This window comes from Argopecten irradians, chromosome 5 (genome assembly GCF_041381155.1).
Source record: "Argopecten irradians isolate NY chromosome 5, Ai_NY, whole genome shotgun sequence".
NCBI lineage: Eukaryota > Metazoa > Mollusca > Bivalvia > Pectinida > Pectinidae > Argopecten > Argopecten irradians.
In genome coordinates, this window is record NC_091138.1 from 36,048,860 (window position 1) to 36,068,800 (window position 19,941).

Genomic DNA, 19,941 nt, shown 5'->3' on the forward strand with positions numbered 1-19,941 from the left:
CCTTATTGGGCAATACACAAAAAAAGCAACCAAATTAACTACATTTTTGTTTACTTTTCATCAAATTACACAGCTTTGAAATACATAGCATCGTCAAATAAAAATTATTGTACTTTTGTCTTTGTTTATAAAAGAACCCAATATTTGCTGATATCTGAAGTATTGATACAATTTACCTGAGTATTATTAAAGTTTTAATTGGTTTCAATAAAATTCAAATTGCATCCTGTGTTCAATCGTTCAAATTAAAATGCATTATATAAGTTTGAAATCTTGTTAAATTGATGTTCCTCCTTACAATGACTTTCAATAAATAGCAGTCGATTTTTACTACAATATTTCCCACCTAGTAATGTACAATGCACGCTTCAAGTCATCTTCATGATTTTCATAATACAATACAAAAATTAGGTAATCATTATAATCAATAGATAATTTGATAAAAAAAGGAATGGATATACTGTTTTAATATGTTATGTCATTCTCGCGTGGGTATACAATATATTGTTCCGTATTGACACTCGGACATTATCGGGTATTAAGTGACTGTGAGGTTGTTATCTTGGGAAGGAAACTTTCTTGTTATCAGCTGAATGTCAAACCGCCCTTCTTCTAAGTAAGATTTAAAACAACAGGATTCTACCTTGTGTGGACACTCACTCACACACGTAACCCAAGGCTGGGAACTCTAGCTCACTATCAGCTACATTATCTGGTTATTCGAACATTTTGGATACTGCAACTTTTCATTAATTTCACTTTCTTCCATACAAAGGTAAGTAACAGTATATAATTGTAACTTAATTTATTTTAATTTCATTAATACTATATATTTTTCTTTCTTAGAATTAATTGAGAAGGGAAAACATCTAGATGTTATAGAGATTTATTAATTCGATTCATCTCTCACAATTTCAGTCACAAAATATATCAAATTGAATTCATTTTCTTCTGCGACTTACTTGTGTTGCTTAAACTGGTACATAATACGAAATGTTAGAACTATGGCTGCGGAAGTGCAAAAGACTCTTAATCTAAAAAAAATGGAAAATTAGATTTATTTAATTTTGATTATTTCATAATTTCCTCCTCGACTGTCAAAACCAGACTCTTATTTACTTTATACATTTGTATATTATCATTCATTAAAAGCATGACCAAAAAAAAAGAGTGTTTTTTAAACTCATGGCACACAATATGTTTGTCTAAACTTTCTCCGTATTGAATTTTATTAAAACTAAACCATGTTCAATATTCGTTCCTATTACACAGCGTTTGTTCTTCGCCTATAAACATATGATGCAAAATTTTGCATCTGTTAATACTTTTATAAACTGGAACTTAAACAAAAATATCCAATATTTCAAAAAATATGGTAATTATCGTTTTATACCAATAAATATCGAAACTTAAAACATAGGAAATCGAACTTATTTTTCTCAATATAATCATATTATGTAATTGTATTTTTCATTTTTTATTACGGATAATTTTTACTAATACTAAAGTAGATGATGTCCGAAGGTCAGAGGGCTTCAACGGACTTTTTCAATGGACTGTTAATTTGTTATCAAACAGCGTAAGCCTAAAATGTTTTTCGTGTACGTCTATGTTATCAAAATGTTAGTCTCAATATTTATTGAAATTCGAGATGATGCTGAAAAGTAGTTATTTTGGCAAACATTCTTGATATCAGTAATGTATACACATCAATTCGACATTGAACATTCATTGTAATTAAGTCCAAGAATTTTGTCGTAAAAATTACCCTGTGTGATATATTAATATTCCCCTTCATATGAAGGATAAATATTTGGAAATTATATATATATATATATATATATATCGGCATATATTTATTCTAGATTCTTCTCTTATGTCAAAATTGACTTGGAAAATAGTGAAAATGTGTACCTTTTATAGATACAAATGCATCGTGCAATGAGTATTATATTTGTCCAAAGTTAATGTAACGAAACTATCGGACAAAGAACTACATACACTAGCTAATAAGGATTTCTTTATAAGACCAATTCAAAAAAGTTCAAAATGGTATTACAGTCATAATCGTCCAATTACTTAACTACTCATCATTTGCTATTTTTAAATTACACGGCAAATATGCCGATACCTGTTAAATCTCCTCTTTGAAAGTGTTGACATATTTTCTACTCTAAGTTATGAAGCATCGCTTACATAGATATTTAAAGAGGACGTAAGATATATGTTATTTGATTATATTCGATTGCGTTTCACCTTTAGATATAATGATATCTACTATATTATAAGAAGTTTTTCTTTCTTCCTTATTTCAAATTTATTAAAAAGGACATGTAACTGTTTTGCTAAATATTACATTATACATGTAAACACTGTACCGACAGTGTTCGTCTTCATCAATATTTCTCTACATATTTCGGCTCTATTCTAACGATAAATTGTAAAAATACAAGTAGTAGTTATACGCTGTTTCATCTAAAACAACATATTCTGTTGCTTAATTTGACGGAAATTCTTTGTAACCCGCGAAGCGATTTTTCTGTCGACTTTGTTAAAATTACAAATTAAGAAATAAAATAAATAATAGAATGCAGCGTGACGCTTATGATTTTGTAATATACAATAATCATAAAAAGGGTATATCGTAGATATAAAATCTTAATTAGGAAGGAGCAAAATAATACAATGTTACAAAAATAATACAATGCAACGTAATATAATGTAATAATTACATTGGTATAAAAAATGATACAATGTTACAAAAATAATACAATGTTATAAAAATAATACAATTTTACAAATATAATACAATGTTATAGAAATATTACAATGTTATAACAATAATACAATGTAATGCTAAATCATTTCCGTAATGAAGCATTATATTTTTTCATATTTTCAACAAATAGTTATATAAGTCAACTTTATCATTTCATTATTTATACTGTTGTTCTGTTACCTCTACTTTTCTGAAAATTCATAATTCATTTTAATTAAGGTATTTAATTCGTTTTAATATCTATGAAGAAAAAACGTGACAAATGATCATAAATGCTATCAGTTTTCTAATTCTATTATAAAGACACTATAGAATTGTATATCACCAAATTGAAATGACGGTCGGTTTATATATATTGCATTATCATTAGAAACCTCGTGAGTAATATGTAGAAATTTCCAGAGAATTTCTTTTGTAAAACTCTACAGATAATGTCCGATATAAAATGCATGACAAGGAGAATACGCCCTTTTTGATTGGTCGCAATCTCTGTAAGGCTATATACATTGATGAATTCTAATGTTCGCCATGCAACTTTGAATTGAGTAACTCCACCCGCAAAACAGAAACTGTGTGAACATAATCGAAACCATTAGAATTCACCTCTGTGTATTTAAAATTGCTTTAAGATGATAAATTAACAGCTGCCTTAGGATACTACAACTACTTCTTTATTATGTTTCTTTACAAAGTACAGTGTATAGAGAAACATTTTTACAGCATTCAACAAATACATTGTAGAAGGACACATTATATAACTTTTTAAACAGAACTTCGATAAATTTAGTACAGACTTTCTGAATGTTTTTATATTTGTATACCTAATTAGTTGTAAATAATATTTGGTACAGCACAATAATACTTATCGGTATATAATTTGCCACCAGGATTCAAAATCTGATTAGGCTAATCATGGTTGACGACAATTTTCAAATCAAGATAAATCAATTTATTTTAAAACTTTACAAAATTTTATAAAATTCCGAAATATTCTATTGTCTACCAATTTGCCAATTTTAGAGATGATATAAGTATAACCACAAATTTTGCAGCAAATGAAAAAAAAAATCCACTAATCATGTGATTAAAATGCTTCACTGCCGACAGAGAATAAACGGTACCCATCATTTGAACAATAATCGTGTATATATATATATTTTTTTTTTTTATTATTATATTTTGCTTTTGTTGCATGCGCAATCAGTACTTCATTCCATATACATGTAGGACATAGTGCAAGAGATTTATTGGGACACAATTAATTATTTTTGATATCTTCATCTTGAAGTAAAATTAGAAGCTCGAAATTTTCAAATTGTCTGCTCCTGTTTTTGATAGAGAAAAAATACCATTTATCAGCGGTGGAGCGTGTTTAAGTTCGTTATTATTATTTTTTGAACAACTGGACCCAGAATTAACCAAAAGTTTAATTTGATTATCACTTTGTTTGTTTGTATGCTGATATGATGTTCTAGGTTTGTCCAGTTTTGTTTTAACCTCATCTAACGTCAGCCATTGTTTATGGTTTTATAACCCAATCAACACCATCCAGCTATTTTCACAAATTCTCGATACTCGTGATTTATCGAGTTGTGAGACGCCATAATTTCTGATTGTAATTGAAGATAAATGAATTTCTTTAGATACGAAGCCAAATGCTTGATTTACAAAATATAATTACATAAGCCACATCATTTTCAACAGAAATAAACGGTTCGTACTTTGAATTTATTATACAACTGACAAAAACTCGCACATGAAGGCGATGGTTGGTTGAAATTAGCGTCAATATTGTAGCGCTAAAGACTTCTTAACAGATAACAATGACGTGTACAATTGTTGTAATAAGTTCATTCAAGTATACACTCATTCAGACATGCCGAGACTACCTTTACTGCTAAGGATTGAAATTAGATAGATTTTATTAGTTTTTCCCAAAGCAATATCTTTAAATATAACATGTATTACAGAATCCTGAGTAATAACAACTTAATCGGATATAACCGGTTATTTTTATGTGCCAGGAAATTCGTTATTTCACTCAAAACGAAAAAATAAAATTCTTATATATTGAACATGTTGCGATATGGCTATACAAGTATACGTATACATTGTACGTATGATTTATCAATTTCTTATTTCACGGGAAAAATCGCGTCTTAATGATTTACTTATCCGTTTATCCGTTTTATTGCGAAAACATCCACCTCAGAGATGTATAAACAAGCAATATAATTTTGTTTTTGTCTCAATATCGAAGATACTTCTAGACGAGGAAGACTGCTTTTCTGGTGGCGACGTCAGTATTGTGTGAAGTCCACTGTTGAGACGTCAATATCGTGTGAAGTCCACTGTTGACAATATTACATCCAGTTGAAATGAAACCTGGTTAAGTTACTTTTTGCATCAGTCAGACCGCATGGTCATATATGCAAATATTTTACCAACCATATTTTGGTAAATTTTGAGAATTTGCGACAATTCCGACTGTACTGAAATTTGAACAACTTATTCTTTGCTTCCATTAGAACACATGGACAGGGAGTGTACAAAACATTTTATTAAGCACACGATTTTTAGTGAAAAAATTGGCGAATTAAGAGAACTTGTGTTTAACTATACTTTATTATTAAGTTTATCAAATTCCGACTTTATCGAACCTTGGCCAGTTCGTACTACACTGTACCATCATTCAATACATAGTCGCTTCTTATGATACAATTGTACATATAATTCTCAAACGCAGTAAGAGCCCAGTTTTAGTCACCTTTTAGTTTACAGACATGAGATGATTATTATCTGTCATTACTTATTTTCAATTTCCTTTCGAAAGGTTTTATTTGCTTTTCGTTTATTCCGTGTATTATTATTTAACGTATATCAACTAACCTATTTATTTCTTGTTATAGAAACGTACTCGTGTTTACGAATGATTAGAAACTGTGTACCCCATTCTGTAAGATAATCAACATCTGCTCTATATCGAAGCATATTGAATTTTCCTAATGATACCAAAATATGTCGCTGTTTTGAATTTTTGACATTTACGTAAATAATAACATTTTGAATAATGATCACCGTCTCTCTGTGCCCCATGTCAATCACTCTACTAATATTTGTGCTTCGATCTCATTTATCAATCGTGTACAATGCGAGATTTGTACCCCGATAAATTTGATACCCGGAACAATAACAAGGGATGTCCTAAAATTGACATTCCGCAGATTAGTGTCAATGGGAAAGAGAATAGACAGTATTTCGGTGTCACATTGCTGCTGTTTATACAATCTAAGACCTTTTCTCGTATCTGTGTAATATTGACGGAGGGGAGGCGATAAGGGGCCAATACAGTGCCCGGCCCCTGATACGGCCCATGATAAAGTCCCCTTCCCATTATTATGGGGATGGCAGTCACACCTGTCAGCGTTTTGTTGTTGTTGTTTCTTATCACGCCTCTTTTGATTCCGTCACCGAAATGAAGTGTCTTATTAGTTATTAGATACACCCGGGCTTATCCCTAACCTTTGACCTTATTGTACTGGATAGGTTATATACGTATCTTTACATACTGTTGTGTATCTTGGGTATAGACCCTTACTTATATTGAATTTAATTTGATTTCCAATGTTATTTCCATATAGTACATGTTACCTGTTGTCGAGACCTTTCTAATCATAGACGCCAGCTTCAGTGATCCGTCAATTTTGTATTCGTCGTATCTTTGTCCATCCCTGATTTTTTTATATAGTTTCACAAAAAGGGAGAAGGGAAAAAGAGAAAAAAAGAAGTTTTCCCATTAATCATAGCGCATAACTATGTCAATGTGAAATTCACAACAACCCATCCCAATACACAGCCGCTGATACAGTATAAATCAAGTGTTTCCCGTGTTCACTTTAGCTAATGACTGGAGATAACAAGGTTAATAAAATGTAGACATTCCCTGTGTGATGTATTTTGATATAATGGTTATATGTTCATTTCAATTTCCACACATTGATATGGTTATATGTTCATTTCAATTTCCACACATTGATGCTCAATTATCCTATATGTTCAAGCTTATATTTTTTTTCATTATATGTATGAACTGATTTCACTTTGATGGTGGCAGAAGGCATCCTTCCTCAAGACCTCTAGTCTTTGACATTATCAGGCTCCACTTAATGTGTTTATTAACTCCACGGAATTCAAACTTCAAATTATCAACAGCGGTTCATGATAAATTGGATATTTTTTTGTTTGTAATGCTAAATACCTAATCTATGTAAATATGTATATAGAAAATCCATTTAGTTGAGAAACATTTATGATACTGCAGCTTGACGAAGCCAATGACGTCAATAGCAATACCAATGGTATTGACGAAGATGGTTTCACCACTGGGCTAGAACAAAATAACTCCAAGTTGCAAGGTATAATTCATTGCCGTCATTGGTTGCACTTTCGTTTTTAAACATGCTGTTGTCTGCTGTGTCTTTTAGTCTTGATGTTTAAAACGTGTACTGTCAGTTTTTACATGAATTAAAGTATACCACATGTATGGGTCTGTCGGCTATAAATAGGAAGTCTAACAAAATCATACACTGATCCTAAAGTCTGATTATGTTTAATGTTAATGTCTCTGGTATACGTTATATCATTGGCTTTCCACCTTTGGGCCGTAAGTTAATAGCATAAGGAGCATTTGGCAGTGGCTAGGATGCTATTTTTCATATATCTCTATTTTCCCTTAAAACTACTTAAACTTTGTATAAGTCTTGATTTATCATAATTTCAGGAAAAATAACGAATTCTTAACTAATTTCATAAATATGGCTATTTCTTACTTATACTGGATGCTTGTAATGTTTATTTGTGAAGTGAGAGCTTTTTAAACAAACTGAAATTCGGCGGTATCATGTTCTACAATATAAGCATATCAACTAAGTCGATGCCATATGTAGCCCCACACATACATATCGCACGACAGTAGTTTAAAAGACGTTATCGTGCCAACACTTCATCAATCTGGAATAAATTGTCCGAAACAACCCAGTTCAATGGAACATTGGCATATACTACACATTTATCTAGACCGCGTGATCGATAAGACAACTCGTCACACAAAGGTGACCATTTATTGGCTTTAATCAATATTTAACTGGTTATGTCATTATAATCATGAATGACGCGAGTTGCCTGCCTAAATGTACATTAAACCCCGGTATATAGCTTTCACAGTACCACAAGTCGCTCCCACGGTCAGCATTTAACTTGGTAAATTTACTATGATTTTTCTCCAATCTCTTGCAGATTAAAATACCAATTTATCAACAAGTAATTGTGAAATTTCCCGATAGCATAATCCATATGACATTGTATACCTGCATATACCCCGAGTTCGGGAGGAGGGGCCTCAATAAAGTAGATTAATACCAAAAGCAAACAGCTTTGCTAGAACGATCGTCCATTGGTTGGGCACACGGCTCGCCACTCCACGTCTTATTGACAAATGTATGATAAGAGAGAACGAGCAGTCTGTCATGAATATATAATTTCACTACAGTACGGAAACTAGAGTGTTTATATATAAATGTGTGCTAATATCGCCATCGAACTGGGGACCATGTATCTGTCTGTGTGGTGTATGAACGTCTGATTTTCGTTGCCCGACCCCCGGGATTATGATACCATGGACCTCTGATGGTCTCGTTATGTATTTGAGTGAAGCCATGTGCAAGGTAAGGTTTGCAATGTGAATTAATTACCGGCATCCTAATAACTAAAACGATTTCCGGTTTGTGAAAATTTTATTTCCGTTTTGGTGCTATTATGAATTGGTGCTAAGTAAAACATGATGTTCAATGTAATGAAATTTCAAAGTATGGTAATCAAAAAGCAATAACATTTGGTGACACGCTGTGCATATTGTTGGTTTATGGTGTTGGTGACACTGTACATACGGAGACGGTCTATAGTGACACACTGTACAGACATGGACGATCTGTAGTGTCGGTGACACACTGTACAGACGGGGACGATCTGTAGTGTCGGTGACACACTGTACAGACGGGGACGGTCTGTAGTGTCGGTGACACACTGTACAGACGGGGACGATCTGTAGTGTCGGTGACACACTGTACAGACGGGGACGGTCTGTAGTGTCGGTGACACACTGTACAGACGGGGACGGTCTGTAGTGTCGGTGACACACTGTACAGACGGGGACGGTCTGTAGTGTCGGTGACACACTGTACAGACGGGGACGGTCTGTAGTGTCGGTGACACACTGTACAGACGGGGACGGTCTGTAGTGTCGGTGACACACTGTACAGACGGGGACGGTCTGTAGTGTCGGTGACACACTGTACAGACGGGGACGGTCTGTAGTGTCGGTGACACACTGTATACACGGGGACGATCTGTAGTGTCGGTGACACACTGTACAGACGAGGACGGTCTGTAGTGACACACTGTACAGACGGGGACGATCTGTAGTGTCGGTGACACACCGTACAGACGGGTACGGTCTGTAATGTCGGTGACACACTGTACAGACATGGACGATCTATAGTGTCGGTGACACACTGTACAGACGGGGACGGTCTGTGGTGTCGGTGACACACTGTACAGACGGGGACGGTCTGTAGTGTCGGTGACACACTGTACAGACGGGGACGGTCTGTAGTGTCGGTGACACACTGTAAACACGGGGACGGTCTGTAGTGTCGGTGACACACTGTACAGACGGGGACGGTCTGTAGTGTCGGTGACACACTGTACAGAAGAGGACGGTCTGTAGTGACACACTGTACAGACGGGGACGATCTGTAGTGTCGGTGACACACTGTACAGACGTGGACGATCTGTGGTGTCGGTGACACACTGTACAGACGGGGACGGTCTGTGGTGTCGGTGACACACTGTACAGACCGGGATGGTCTATAGTGACACACTGTACAGACGGGGACGGTCTGTAGTGTCGGTGACACACCGTATAGACGGGGACTGTCTGTAGTGTCGGTGACACATCGTACAGACGGGGACGGTCTGTAGTGTCGGTGACACACCGTATAGACGGGGACTGTCTGTAGTGTCGGTGACACATCGTACAGACGGGGACGGTCTGTAGTGTGGGTGACACACTGTACAGACGGGGACGGTCTGTAGTGTCGGTGACACACTGTACAGACGGGGACGGTCTGTAGTGTCGGTGACACACTGTACAGACGGGGACGGTCTGTAGTGTCGGTGACACACTGTACAGACGGGGACGGTCTGTGGTGTCGGTGACAAACTATACAGACGGGGACGGTCTGTGGTGTCGGTGACACACTGTACAGACGGGGACGGTCTGTAGTGTCGGTGACACACTGTACAGACGGGGACGGTCTGTAGTGTCGGTGACACACTGTACAGACGGGGACGGTCTGTGGTGTCGGTGACACACTGTACAGACGGGGACGGTCTGTGGTGTCGGTGACACAACTGTACAGACGGGGACGGTCTGTAGTGTCGGTGACACACTGTACAGACGGGGACGGTCTGTAGTGTCGGTGTGACACTGTACAGACGGGGACGGTCTGTGGTGTCGGTGACACACTGTACAGACGGGGACGGTCTGTGGTGTCGGTGACACACTGTACAGACGGGGACGGTCTGTGGTGTCGGTGACACACTGTACAGACGGGGACGGTCTGTAGTGTCGGTGACACACTGTACAGACGGGGACGGTCTGTGGTGTCGGTGACACACTGTACAGACGGGGACGGTCTGTGGTGTCGGTGACACACTGTACAGACGGGGACGGTCTGTGGTGTCGGTGACACACTGTACAGACGGGGACGGTCTGTGGTGTCGGTGACACACTGTACAGACGGGGACGGTCTGTCGGTGACACACTGTACAGACGGGGACGGTCTGTAGTGTCGGTGACACACTGTACAGACGGGGACGGTCTGTGGTGTCGGTGACACACTGTACAGACGGGGACGGTCTGTGGTGTCGGTGACACACTGTACAGACGGGGACGGTCTGTAGTGTTGGTGACACACTGTACAGACGGGGACGGTCTATGGTGTCGGTGACACAATGTAGAGACGGGGACGGTCTATTTTGTCGGTGACACAATGGTAAGTTGTGCAGAGATTATGGCTCCATCTGCTAACCTGTCGAAAATATTCGGTTTATAGTAATAATATGTATTTGGTATTTTAACAGATTATAGAAATATCGAAAACAGTATTTATGTGATTTTTTTAGGAATGTGTTACCTCACAAGCTGTACCATTGGAGGGATATCTCCGTCTAGTACTTTAAGGGTTACCGATTCCTGAGTGACATAACACTAAATCATGCTGCACTATCGGTAGAGAGAAATCCCCACTATTCAAAGTGGAATTATCGTACACTCGGAAGGATTCGCCAAATCGCCCATCACTAATACATTAATTTATAGGGGGATTCCAGCTGACACTTGCTTAAGGGCTATACGGTATAACCCATTGTTTTTTCCCTTTTCGAGGTAAAACTCGCCATTTTGGTTGTGAAGGTAAAAACTGTGCTTTCATCTCGCCGTGGTTAAAGTGTCAGAAAAGAGCTGATAATTCATGTGAATGAAAGAGAAAATTGGTCTAGCAGGTTCTCGCACTTGCATAGAGATTTCGATATAGGACTTTGAACATTTAAGCATTGTGTTGCTGTTTGTTCTGATAAAGTTTACTTGAACTGTAGGCGTCTGTAACGACGGAACATGGTACCGTTATCTAATTGTTTATCATGGTTAGTAGCAGGTGCTTGTTACAATATTCATATAACAACCATATAAGTAAACAGCCGAGTGTATGACAATCACTGAATTCCGTTTATGACTCTATAGTTTTCTTAATTAATTGGTCATTTTTGTAACAAGGTTCCCTTGACGATGTGGTTCACGGCATTTTTAGCTTTCTTCTTTGCTTTAAGTAATATTTTGGTACGTTTTTATCAGTCCATATAGCGTCATTTATTTCAAGTGATTTTACGTGAGGTTTATAAATACTAAAAGAGCCGAAGTCATTGTTTACTATTTCATCGATACCATAGTCGTGATGTATAAATTCATACTGACTTTTAGTAAGAGATCATGACCATTTATTTCCTTTGTTCTGTCTTGTACCAAATATCTATCTAATTTCTGACCACCCTCCATGATGCCACAGCCAATCCGCCATTGTCATACTTCAGCCTGCTTCCATTTACCCGAATAGCTACTTGTTTTTACTGTAATGTACGTAATAATTGAGCCACGTGTACCGGGAGATGGCGCGTGGAGGGTTGGCCCGCACCATTATCGGAATACACTACACTCTCCCAACATTTCCATTTTCCCGTTAGAGTTATGACGTGATAAACCCGATCACGACTGACAGAAGGTACACAAAGTGGCGAAAAAACAGTGTTAAATGCAATAGATACCGAACAGTTTACGACTTAGCTGTCCAGTCGCAATTACTACTGTATCTGTAAGAGTGGGACAATTCAGTGCAAGGCCATGTCCCGTCAATCTGACTGTCTGAACATGGTCGGTACTTGTAGTCTACCTCCTCCCAGAATTAGAACAATGCGTTTCAGAATACAATATAAATTCTAGTCCGTCTGGTGGACGAAAATACGTCTTGATAGTAGTCATGAAAAAGTATTTATCATAAAAGTCACATATTCTCCGCCTGAAGGTCAGAGCAAGGCATTTATAGTTCAAGGTAGTTCTAGTCCGACTGATGGTCAGAGCAAGGCATTTATAGTTCAAGGTAGTTCTAGTCCGACTTATGGTCAGATCTAGGGTTTTAGAGTTCAGTCTCAAGTATAATCCGACTAAAGCCTGAATCATTACGTTGTATAGGTCAAAAATTGAATCATGTCGTGTCCAAAGATTCGAAAAATGTCCCCATCAGGTTTGACACTTCTTAACAGCAGAAGTCCATTTGTTCCTGATAGCTGTGTCATTATGTGTATTCGCTTGTTCGTGAGAAGAAAATGGTCGGTTAAGATAACGCTATCTAAATTCTTAAATCATTTACTGGTTTTTCTAGTTTAACCTATGTTCAATCCACTGTCAGCATGCTATATCAGGTTAGATAGGTAAACATACGAAGATGATGTTATCTCAGTGAGACTTAGATGGCGTTGAAACATCCACTGAACGCATTTGTATTCGGAAAGCAGAACAATAGTATACAAAATCCTCGAACTGATTCAGTAATGCCATCTTTAAGATAAATTCCAAAGAAAAAGTACAGGCGTGGACAAATGGAGGAAAATTGATCCTTTTATTAAGTTTGACTTGCCATGTAAAATCTTTTGCGAGGAAGGTCAATAGCGGATCCTAATCATTGGAAAGCAATGCTACAAATTGGAACTGATTCAGCGAAATTTAGAGTTTGTATTCATATAATTAAAGCGAGTTAAACTAAAGCTGTGATGATACGATTTCGATGTTTTGGTACGAAAACGACTTTATTGCAAAGCACATACAGACTGCAATAGTATTTCACAAAGCATACGGATGGTTTCCCGGAACCATATAATTGTGTATCAGTCCAGCATCAATGGAAGCCATAATTGGCTTATAAAGATATATGGTGATATTTATATAAATGTTCAAGCATACTATCTGTGCTCAAAGCAAACGTCTGTTAATACAAGACAGTTTAAATGAAGCCAGCATACACCTCCAAAACCAAATTCTTTACCTAACTGCGTTCAGCGATGAAAAGGATCTTTTTAGTTATTGCCTGAGTTATCAGAGTTTCATTGTCAAATGCTTGCATGAGCACAAGAATGGTTTCCTGAAACCCAGTATTCATGTAAGTGTTATGATTTTTAGCTTACCTCGCCCAGACAAACAATATAACCCGTTTAAATGTATTTACATGTACTATCGTTCGGGTGTGATAAATCCCGCGATAAAACACGAGATAAGGCTTCATACTTTATAACTCAAAACGTTCTTCTCTCCCACACAAATATATACGTGCATTTGGCCAGAGTCCATTTAATTATAAAGACATATCTAACATGGCAGCGAACTAGCCAGCGGGATCCAGGTTTTACCGTGACCTTAACGAATAGGCAGTCTCAAAATCAGGCAGTGTCAACGGCTTTTTATTTGTTGTCAAAATCCGCAATATGGCAAGTCTCGGTACGGAAAAGGTAAACAAGCCTAAGTGCATATTTATATACATGCAATTGGTGTTGTCACCTTCTATTTGTATGCACTTATATATCCAAGTGTGATAACGCACCTGTTGATTTATTATACAACAGTTTTCTTAGAGTTCGCTTGAAGACTTTAAAAATAACGAACTTCAAATAGAATTGAAGAATACCATAAATTAATTAAAAACTACAAAAGTGAAGAAGTTTCCTCCAATTCGTGAAATTATTTGATTTTGCTAACACTTTCACTTAAATAGAACGGTTATAAAAGTTATGGCTATTCTGAGGCTGATAAAGTGGGTTATCGCCATATTTTCTTATTCGTCATTTGTTTTCAATTGAAATAAGCAATGTGCAATTCTTATCAAAGTGAACCATTTTAAGTCAATCCATAAAGAAAATGTATAATTTATCAACAATATAAAATGGGTTTATATTGTACTGAAGGGAAGATCATTATTTTTTCTTGGTGAGAGTTACGGGAAAATCCATAATGATATCAACACGAAGATTTGTTTCATTAATATTACTCCACTTTATGAATTACTTAGCTTTTAATAAATCCTGCAGAAGAAAAAACATTGCAGAAGTGAAGAGAAGTTCCTTCGCGTAAGATTGTAAAGAGAATTTTAAGTTAGTAAGGAATTTCTTAAGGTTAAGAAATGCTGATAAAACAGGGGAAAGCTGTGTTGAGTGCTTATTGAGAATTCTTAATTGACCCGGATTCGACCTACATTTTATGATAGATGTCGTCGATGAATCAGAGAGCGTATATCCTTCCGTGTCGTCTGGTTCTGCTATTCTTGTAACAGAACATGTGTATTGTTTATATTATCAACATTATCTTTTATCGGTGGTCTTTCATGGGATTAATATTTCAAATATATTTAGATAAGCTCTTCTTAAATAACTCATTGGTATTGGATAGCAAAATTTTTATTCACCATGTGACAGTTATTGTAGGTGGTTTAAGAAAAGATGGCTTCGTACATCTGTACACATAAATATGGTGGGGATATTACAAACGTTTATGGTATTTTTTACATTTAATATGTCAATCTGAGAACTATTGTTATTTTGATTTCAATCTTGTAGTTTGCGCATTTTGGAAGGAATCATCAATTTTAAGGGTTATGAAGATTTTGGTTAGTCGACCACTGGGAATGCGAGTCTCTGACTCAAAGTATTATCGACTCTAAATAAAGTCTATTATTATTATCATTATTATCCTGGAAACAGTAGAGTAATATATATACTATTACATAGTCTATTATATACTATAGTAATGATAGAGGAAATTGTATTATTTCATTATGGAAGTCCTACTTTGTTTGTCGTATTAATTGAATTACCACGAAACTATTGTTCTTGTTCTTGTAGTTTATTCTTGTTCCTACCTAGTTGACAATTACTGACTCACTTAACAAAGAAATAGATAAAGTGACTCGCAAATTACCAGAAATTAATCAAAATGGTATTCAAAACAATTACGTAGCAAAATCTATGAGGTCCTCGAGCTGTTGTAGGTTGATGGGATGTTGATCTGGTCGCCGTCAATCACGGGTGTCAGGGTACCTTATCTGGGACACACGAACCCTCATATTACCTCCAGGATTAGGAAGAGAATAGACACCGAGTGTCTCCGGATAACACACGTCGTGGCCAATCTACAAACGATTGTCAGGCGCTAATCCAGAGGGATTCCGCAGTGTCGTTGGCAGATTCCAAATTTTACTTTTTCTATTAGCAGTCATTTATAATTCAAATACATCTATCTTTGGGAACATACTGAGGAAGTTTTGTTTGACTTACGCATTCGCCGGTAAAACCAATCATTTATTTTAATGCTTTTAGCTGAAATAGTTTCTTGTTAGAATTTTGATTAAGTTATTACGAATATCATTTATTCAGTTTTCATGCTTTGCCAAGTCAGGTTTATAAAAGTTTCCCCAAGAGACCAGAAATTATCTGCTCATATGATAAGGCCTTTGTTTTAGGAAAGGATTTCATTAAACTATTTTTAAGACCACGATTCACATGGCATACTGTAGGTTATTTGTTCTCAACTTAACACAAGGATTAAGAAAACCAAACATACATGATGCAGTCATGTTTTGGCGAGTAGAAGTTTTGTTTGTCGTGTTGCCCTTGTTTTTTACATCCTCTGTTTTGTCTTCTTAGGGACAAATATTTTGTTCGTTATTCTGTTATTATCTTTTGTCTATATATTGTTATTAAATAAGTAGTAGAAAAACTTTGAAAAAAAAATGGTTGCTAAGGAAGCACGCGTGCCGTGTTGCACCAGGATGCAGAAAGGATGTCGAAAGTAGGTCTACATCCGGTAGAACTCTTAAGAAGAGTAGCGGTAGAAGGATCTACACGTATACAAACCATGACATTCAAGATTGAATAGTGCAATATCAGGCTATTGTATTATACAGAAATATGTTAATTCTGTTCCCCTTTGAAGAAGATTTTGTCATACCTCTGTTTCATCCTTCTAGACCTCGTTAGCGATGCTAAGGACCATTTATATTCGTGAATCGTTATTAAGAGTGGGCGTACACGTGCGCGGGGTTATCTACCCTGCTACTTCAATCACGGGGTTATCGGAGGGGTCACGCACGTGAAGGTGAAGACGTACCCCGGGTTGTTAGGTACCTGTTGTCTATCGACTTCCAGCTGAGGGAGATAGATAGCCGGATCACATCTAATCCGTTACATTTGGTCATGGGATTTACCCACATCCACTATGACTTGCCTTTTTTCATAATCAAAATGTGATGAATTTGTATCGGGTCCTAAATAAAACGTGAGAACTAGATCAAACTTCATGACTCATGGAAAACATTACTGAATTTTATATGATTATTTCAATCACAATAGGTGGGTGTTGTTCGCTTGGTATCATAAAAATATTTCGACCTTTGGATAACATACAACTTTAACCATACATGTCATTAACTGTCGTAAATATGGTAATAAGTATAAACTCGCGGATGTGATACAGGTGTATGTATTTATTTCACACTCATGAGTATTTTTTTAAAGTCACTGAAAACAAACATTGAAATATCGTGTTTTTGACGTTTTGTTATATGACTTCAAGAGTGAAATAAATACTTTAACCAACAACAACTGTTGTGAAACTTTCTTAAATGAATCCTCTGTATTCATTGAAATTAAAATGTTTACCTAAACATGTTAAAAAATCAACATACATTTTAAATTGACCAACTTAAGGACAATTTTGTCTAAAAGTACAAAATGTTTGCGAATGTCAAACATATTTAAAACGCGAACACCTTTCTTTTTATTAAACATGAAATGATAATACTGGTAATGTACACTATGTAATTTAGAAAGGTCATAGTAATTCACAAGTAAAGGAAATGAAAGGTAATTTTGAATAAGAGCACCTAAATAAATGGTTACGACAGAAAGCTCCAGATTAAATCTGTTAGTAATAATAAAACGCATATGTATATAATATACAATTTTGTGATGTACGTGACAAAAGTGTGTTATAATTGTAATCCACAGATAGCTGTACCAGAGCAATGACCCCTTCTTGCCACACCACGAGTCCAGATGTTGATTACTGCTGACCTTGCCAATATGCACGACAAAGACACGATGGCTGCCATCCACGGAACCCGAATATTGCCGCTCCAGGATTTCGGGGCCACTTCGGTCATCAAAAGTACGATTAAACCTCAAGTCAAGTCGGTGACACCGCCGGCGGAGGACAGTTATGGCGAGGAAATGGATGACGACGAGTTCAGTGATCACGATTCTCATTATTCTGAAGACTTCATTGATGACGAATTCATGCACGTGATTGCCGATGAACCACCGGATATGACGCAACGTCTGCTCGGTTTTGCAGAAATGGTGAACACAGATATTCAGAAATACTTTGGTAAGAAAAAGGACGAGGATTCTTGTGATATTTATGAGGATAAGTGGGTAACGACCAAGTCAGGTCGGGAACTGTACTACGCCGATCTGTTAAGGATAGCTCAGGGGGAAAATGTGGATAGCAAATCGAGACGAGATACTTCGTCTGTGTCCCCAAAACTCGAAATCCAGGGCAAACAAAAATTCACGGGCAAAATGGACGCCAAACTAGGATTAGGTCCGCTGAACGACTTGTTTGAATATGGTCTACGGCAGTTTCTAGTTGATGGAAAGTTAAAAGCGAAAAAACTAAAACGGATGAAACTAGACACAAAAAGGATGGAGGAGATTATGCCGATGAATCAACGGAAGTTGCCAGATTCATTTTGGCGGGAACCTGGGGCAGATCGCCCAACAGATTCACGTGTTACTAATGGCGGGACTTTGCTTAACTCCTCTCATCCGCCCGATTTTAGTGATCTTCTACAGAGTTGGACAGGGGTAGGTCACGTGAATGATTTCGGAGGAGATATCTCCTCAAGTGAAATGAGTGTGACGTCATCGGAATCTCTTTGAAAAGTTGTCATGGCAACAAAGGATTAGAAATCCATTCATAGACTCAATGATGATGGTAATATTATGTGATCAAAGTGTTTAGTAGATCTATTTGTTACGAAGATCATAATTTTTTCTTCGTTTTTTGCGTTATTTTTACCATCAAGTGCTTCTGATTTGACGTTCAATTATCTGGTGAAAGAAAAAGTGATTGATTTGGCATTTACCAGATTCGTGATGTTAAAATCAAAACGGAAGTGTTTATTAATGTGATTTCCTATTCAAACCGGAAGTGGAAAAACAGGGTATATTTTGGCGTGAGTGCAATGTCTCATTCCCATTGGTTCATGCAGTTCAACGTTTATTGTATATGCAAATGTAGAATTTTAAATTTCATTTTTTAGAAGCTCAACTATCATTCTCGCTGTGCCATTTTATTGTGTATTGTAAAATTGTGTAACGCCAATAACAAAACTGATATTTAGACAATTTACTGAATGTGTTTTTTGTGTATTTTGTAAATCTACGTATTTCCTTACTACAGAATAAAATAACCTCCTACAAGACCCCAATCTTAAATAGACTCATCATATTTCAGATAACACACATGGGCTGCTATTCTAATTCCGATATTGATATCAGTTTTGTCTTTATATTGTTTTAATACCGCTAGGGTTAGACACACGTTTTAAACTTATGACCCGTCTTATCCCGTAAACAGGGATAATAACATATAAACAATGTATGACTACAAATGTTAAGCAAAATGATGACAGTACAAAGTGCCAGAACTAGCTTTAAGATAACTTACAACACATTTGTGTAGAATCCATTTGCATTTAAATAGGATTAAAGTAGAAAAAGTTGTAATCCTTCATTATTGTACAAAAATACAATAACAGAAACAGTCAACATAGTGAACTTAAGTAAACCAGTTGCAATGCATTTTAAAACATTTGGAAAGTCACCATTGCATCGTACTATGTGAAACCAAAATAAGCAGCTATAATGTTATTTATAAAAAAACAACAAAAATTGTCAACAAATTAAAAAATAAACTTATAGACAATTGACACGGAATACCGCAGCCTTCTATAACACTCACCACACTGCAGCTCCTATCTCGACTAATTCCCAGCTCTGTGTTTCCGGCTGTTGCAGACGCAATTTACCGTATCAACATAGCCACATTGTCAACTGAAATGGGTACATTATATTTCAATGAAGTCACCAACTGATAAATAATGAAAAAAAAATGGTTTTGCTTTCAGATAATGTGACAGTACGTATGAGCATCAAATCGTTTTTCTTTTAAGGTGTTTCTTGAGGCAGCGAATAATGGAGATAGTAACAAATAGTGTTCAAGAGTTTCTATGATCTGAAAACATCCACACCGAGAATTAAATCAATACGTGATCTGAATCTAAAGTTCTGCATATTAAGTTTTCGATCACTTGTGTAATGGAATTTGTGAGCGCTTTTTTCCTTTTAAAGAAAGTTTTATCCATAAAAGCATTTAAAATTGGAAA

General features: G+C 36.3%; 1 protein-coding gene across 2 annotated transcripts; it reads left to right on the forward strand.

Moving 5' to 3' along the window:
• Nucleotides 1-630: 630 nt before the first annotated feature.
• LOC138323677 (protein PERCC1-like) lies at nucleotides 631-18,905 on the forward strand. Of its 2 annotated transcripts, none has more exons than XM_069268455.1 (2): nucleotides 631-775; nucleotides 17,501-18,905. In XM_069268455.1, exon 2 carries the CDS (start codon nucleotides 17,549-17,551, stop codon nucleotides 18,431-18,433), a length of 885 nt encoding a protein of 294 aa, XP_069124556.1. In that variant the 5' UTR covers nucleotides 631-775; nucleotides 17,501-17,548; the 3' UTR covers nucleotides 18,434-18,905. The 2 variants fall into 2 exon arrangements, with proteins under 2 accessions (XP_069124556.1, XP_069124555.1); XM_069268454.1 differs by lacking the exon at nucleotides 631-775 and adding an exon at nucleotides 8,323-8,502.
• The last annotated feature ends 1,036 nt before the right edge of the window (nucleotides 18,906-19,941 follow it).

Bases quoted from the DNA above. Each gene is read 5' to 3' on its own strand.
- LOC138323677 (XM_069268455.1), top strand. From the start codon at position 17,549: ATGTTGATTACTGCTGACCTTGCCAATATGCACGACAAAGACACGATG.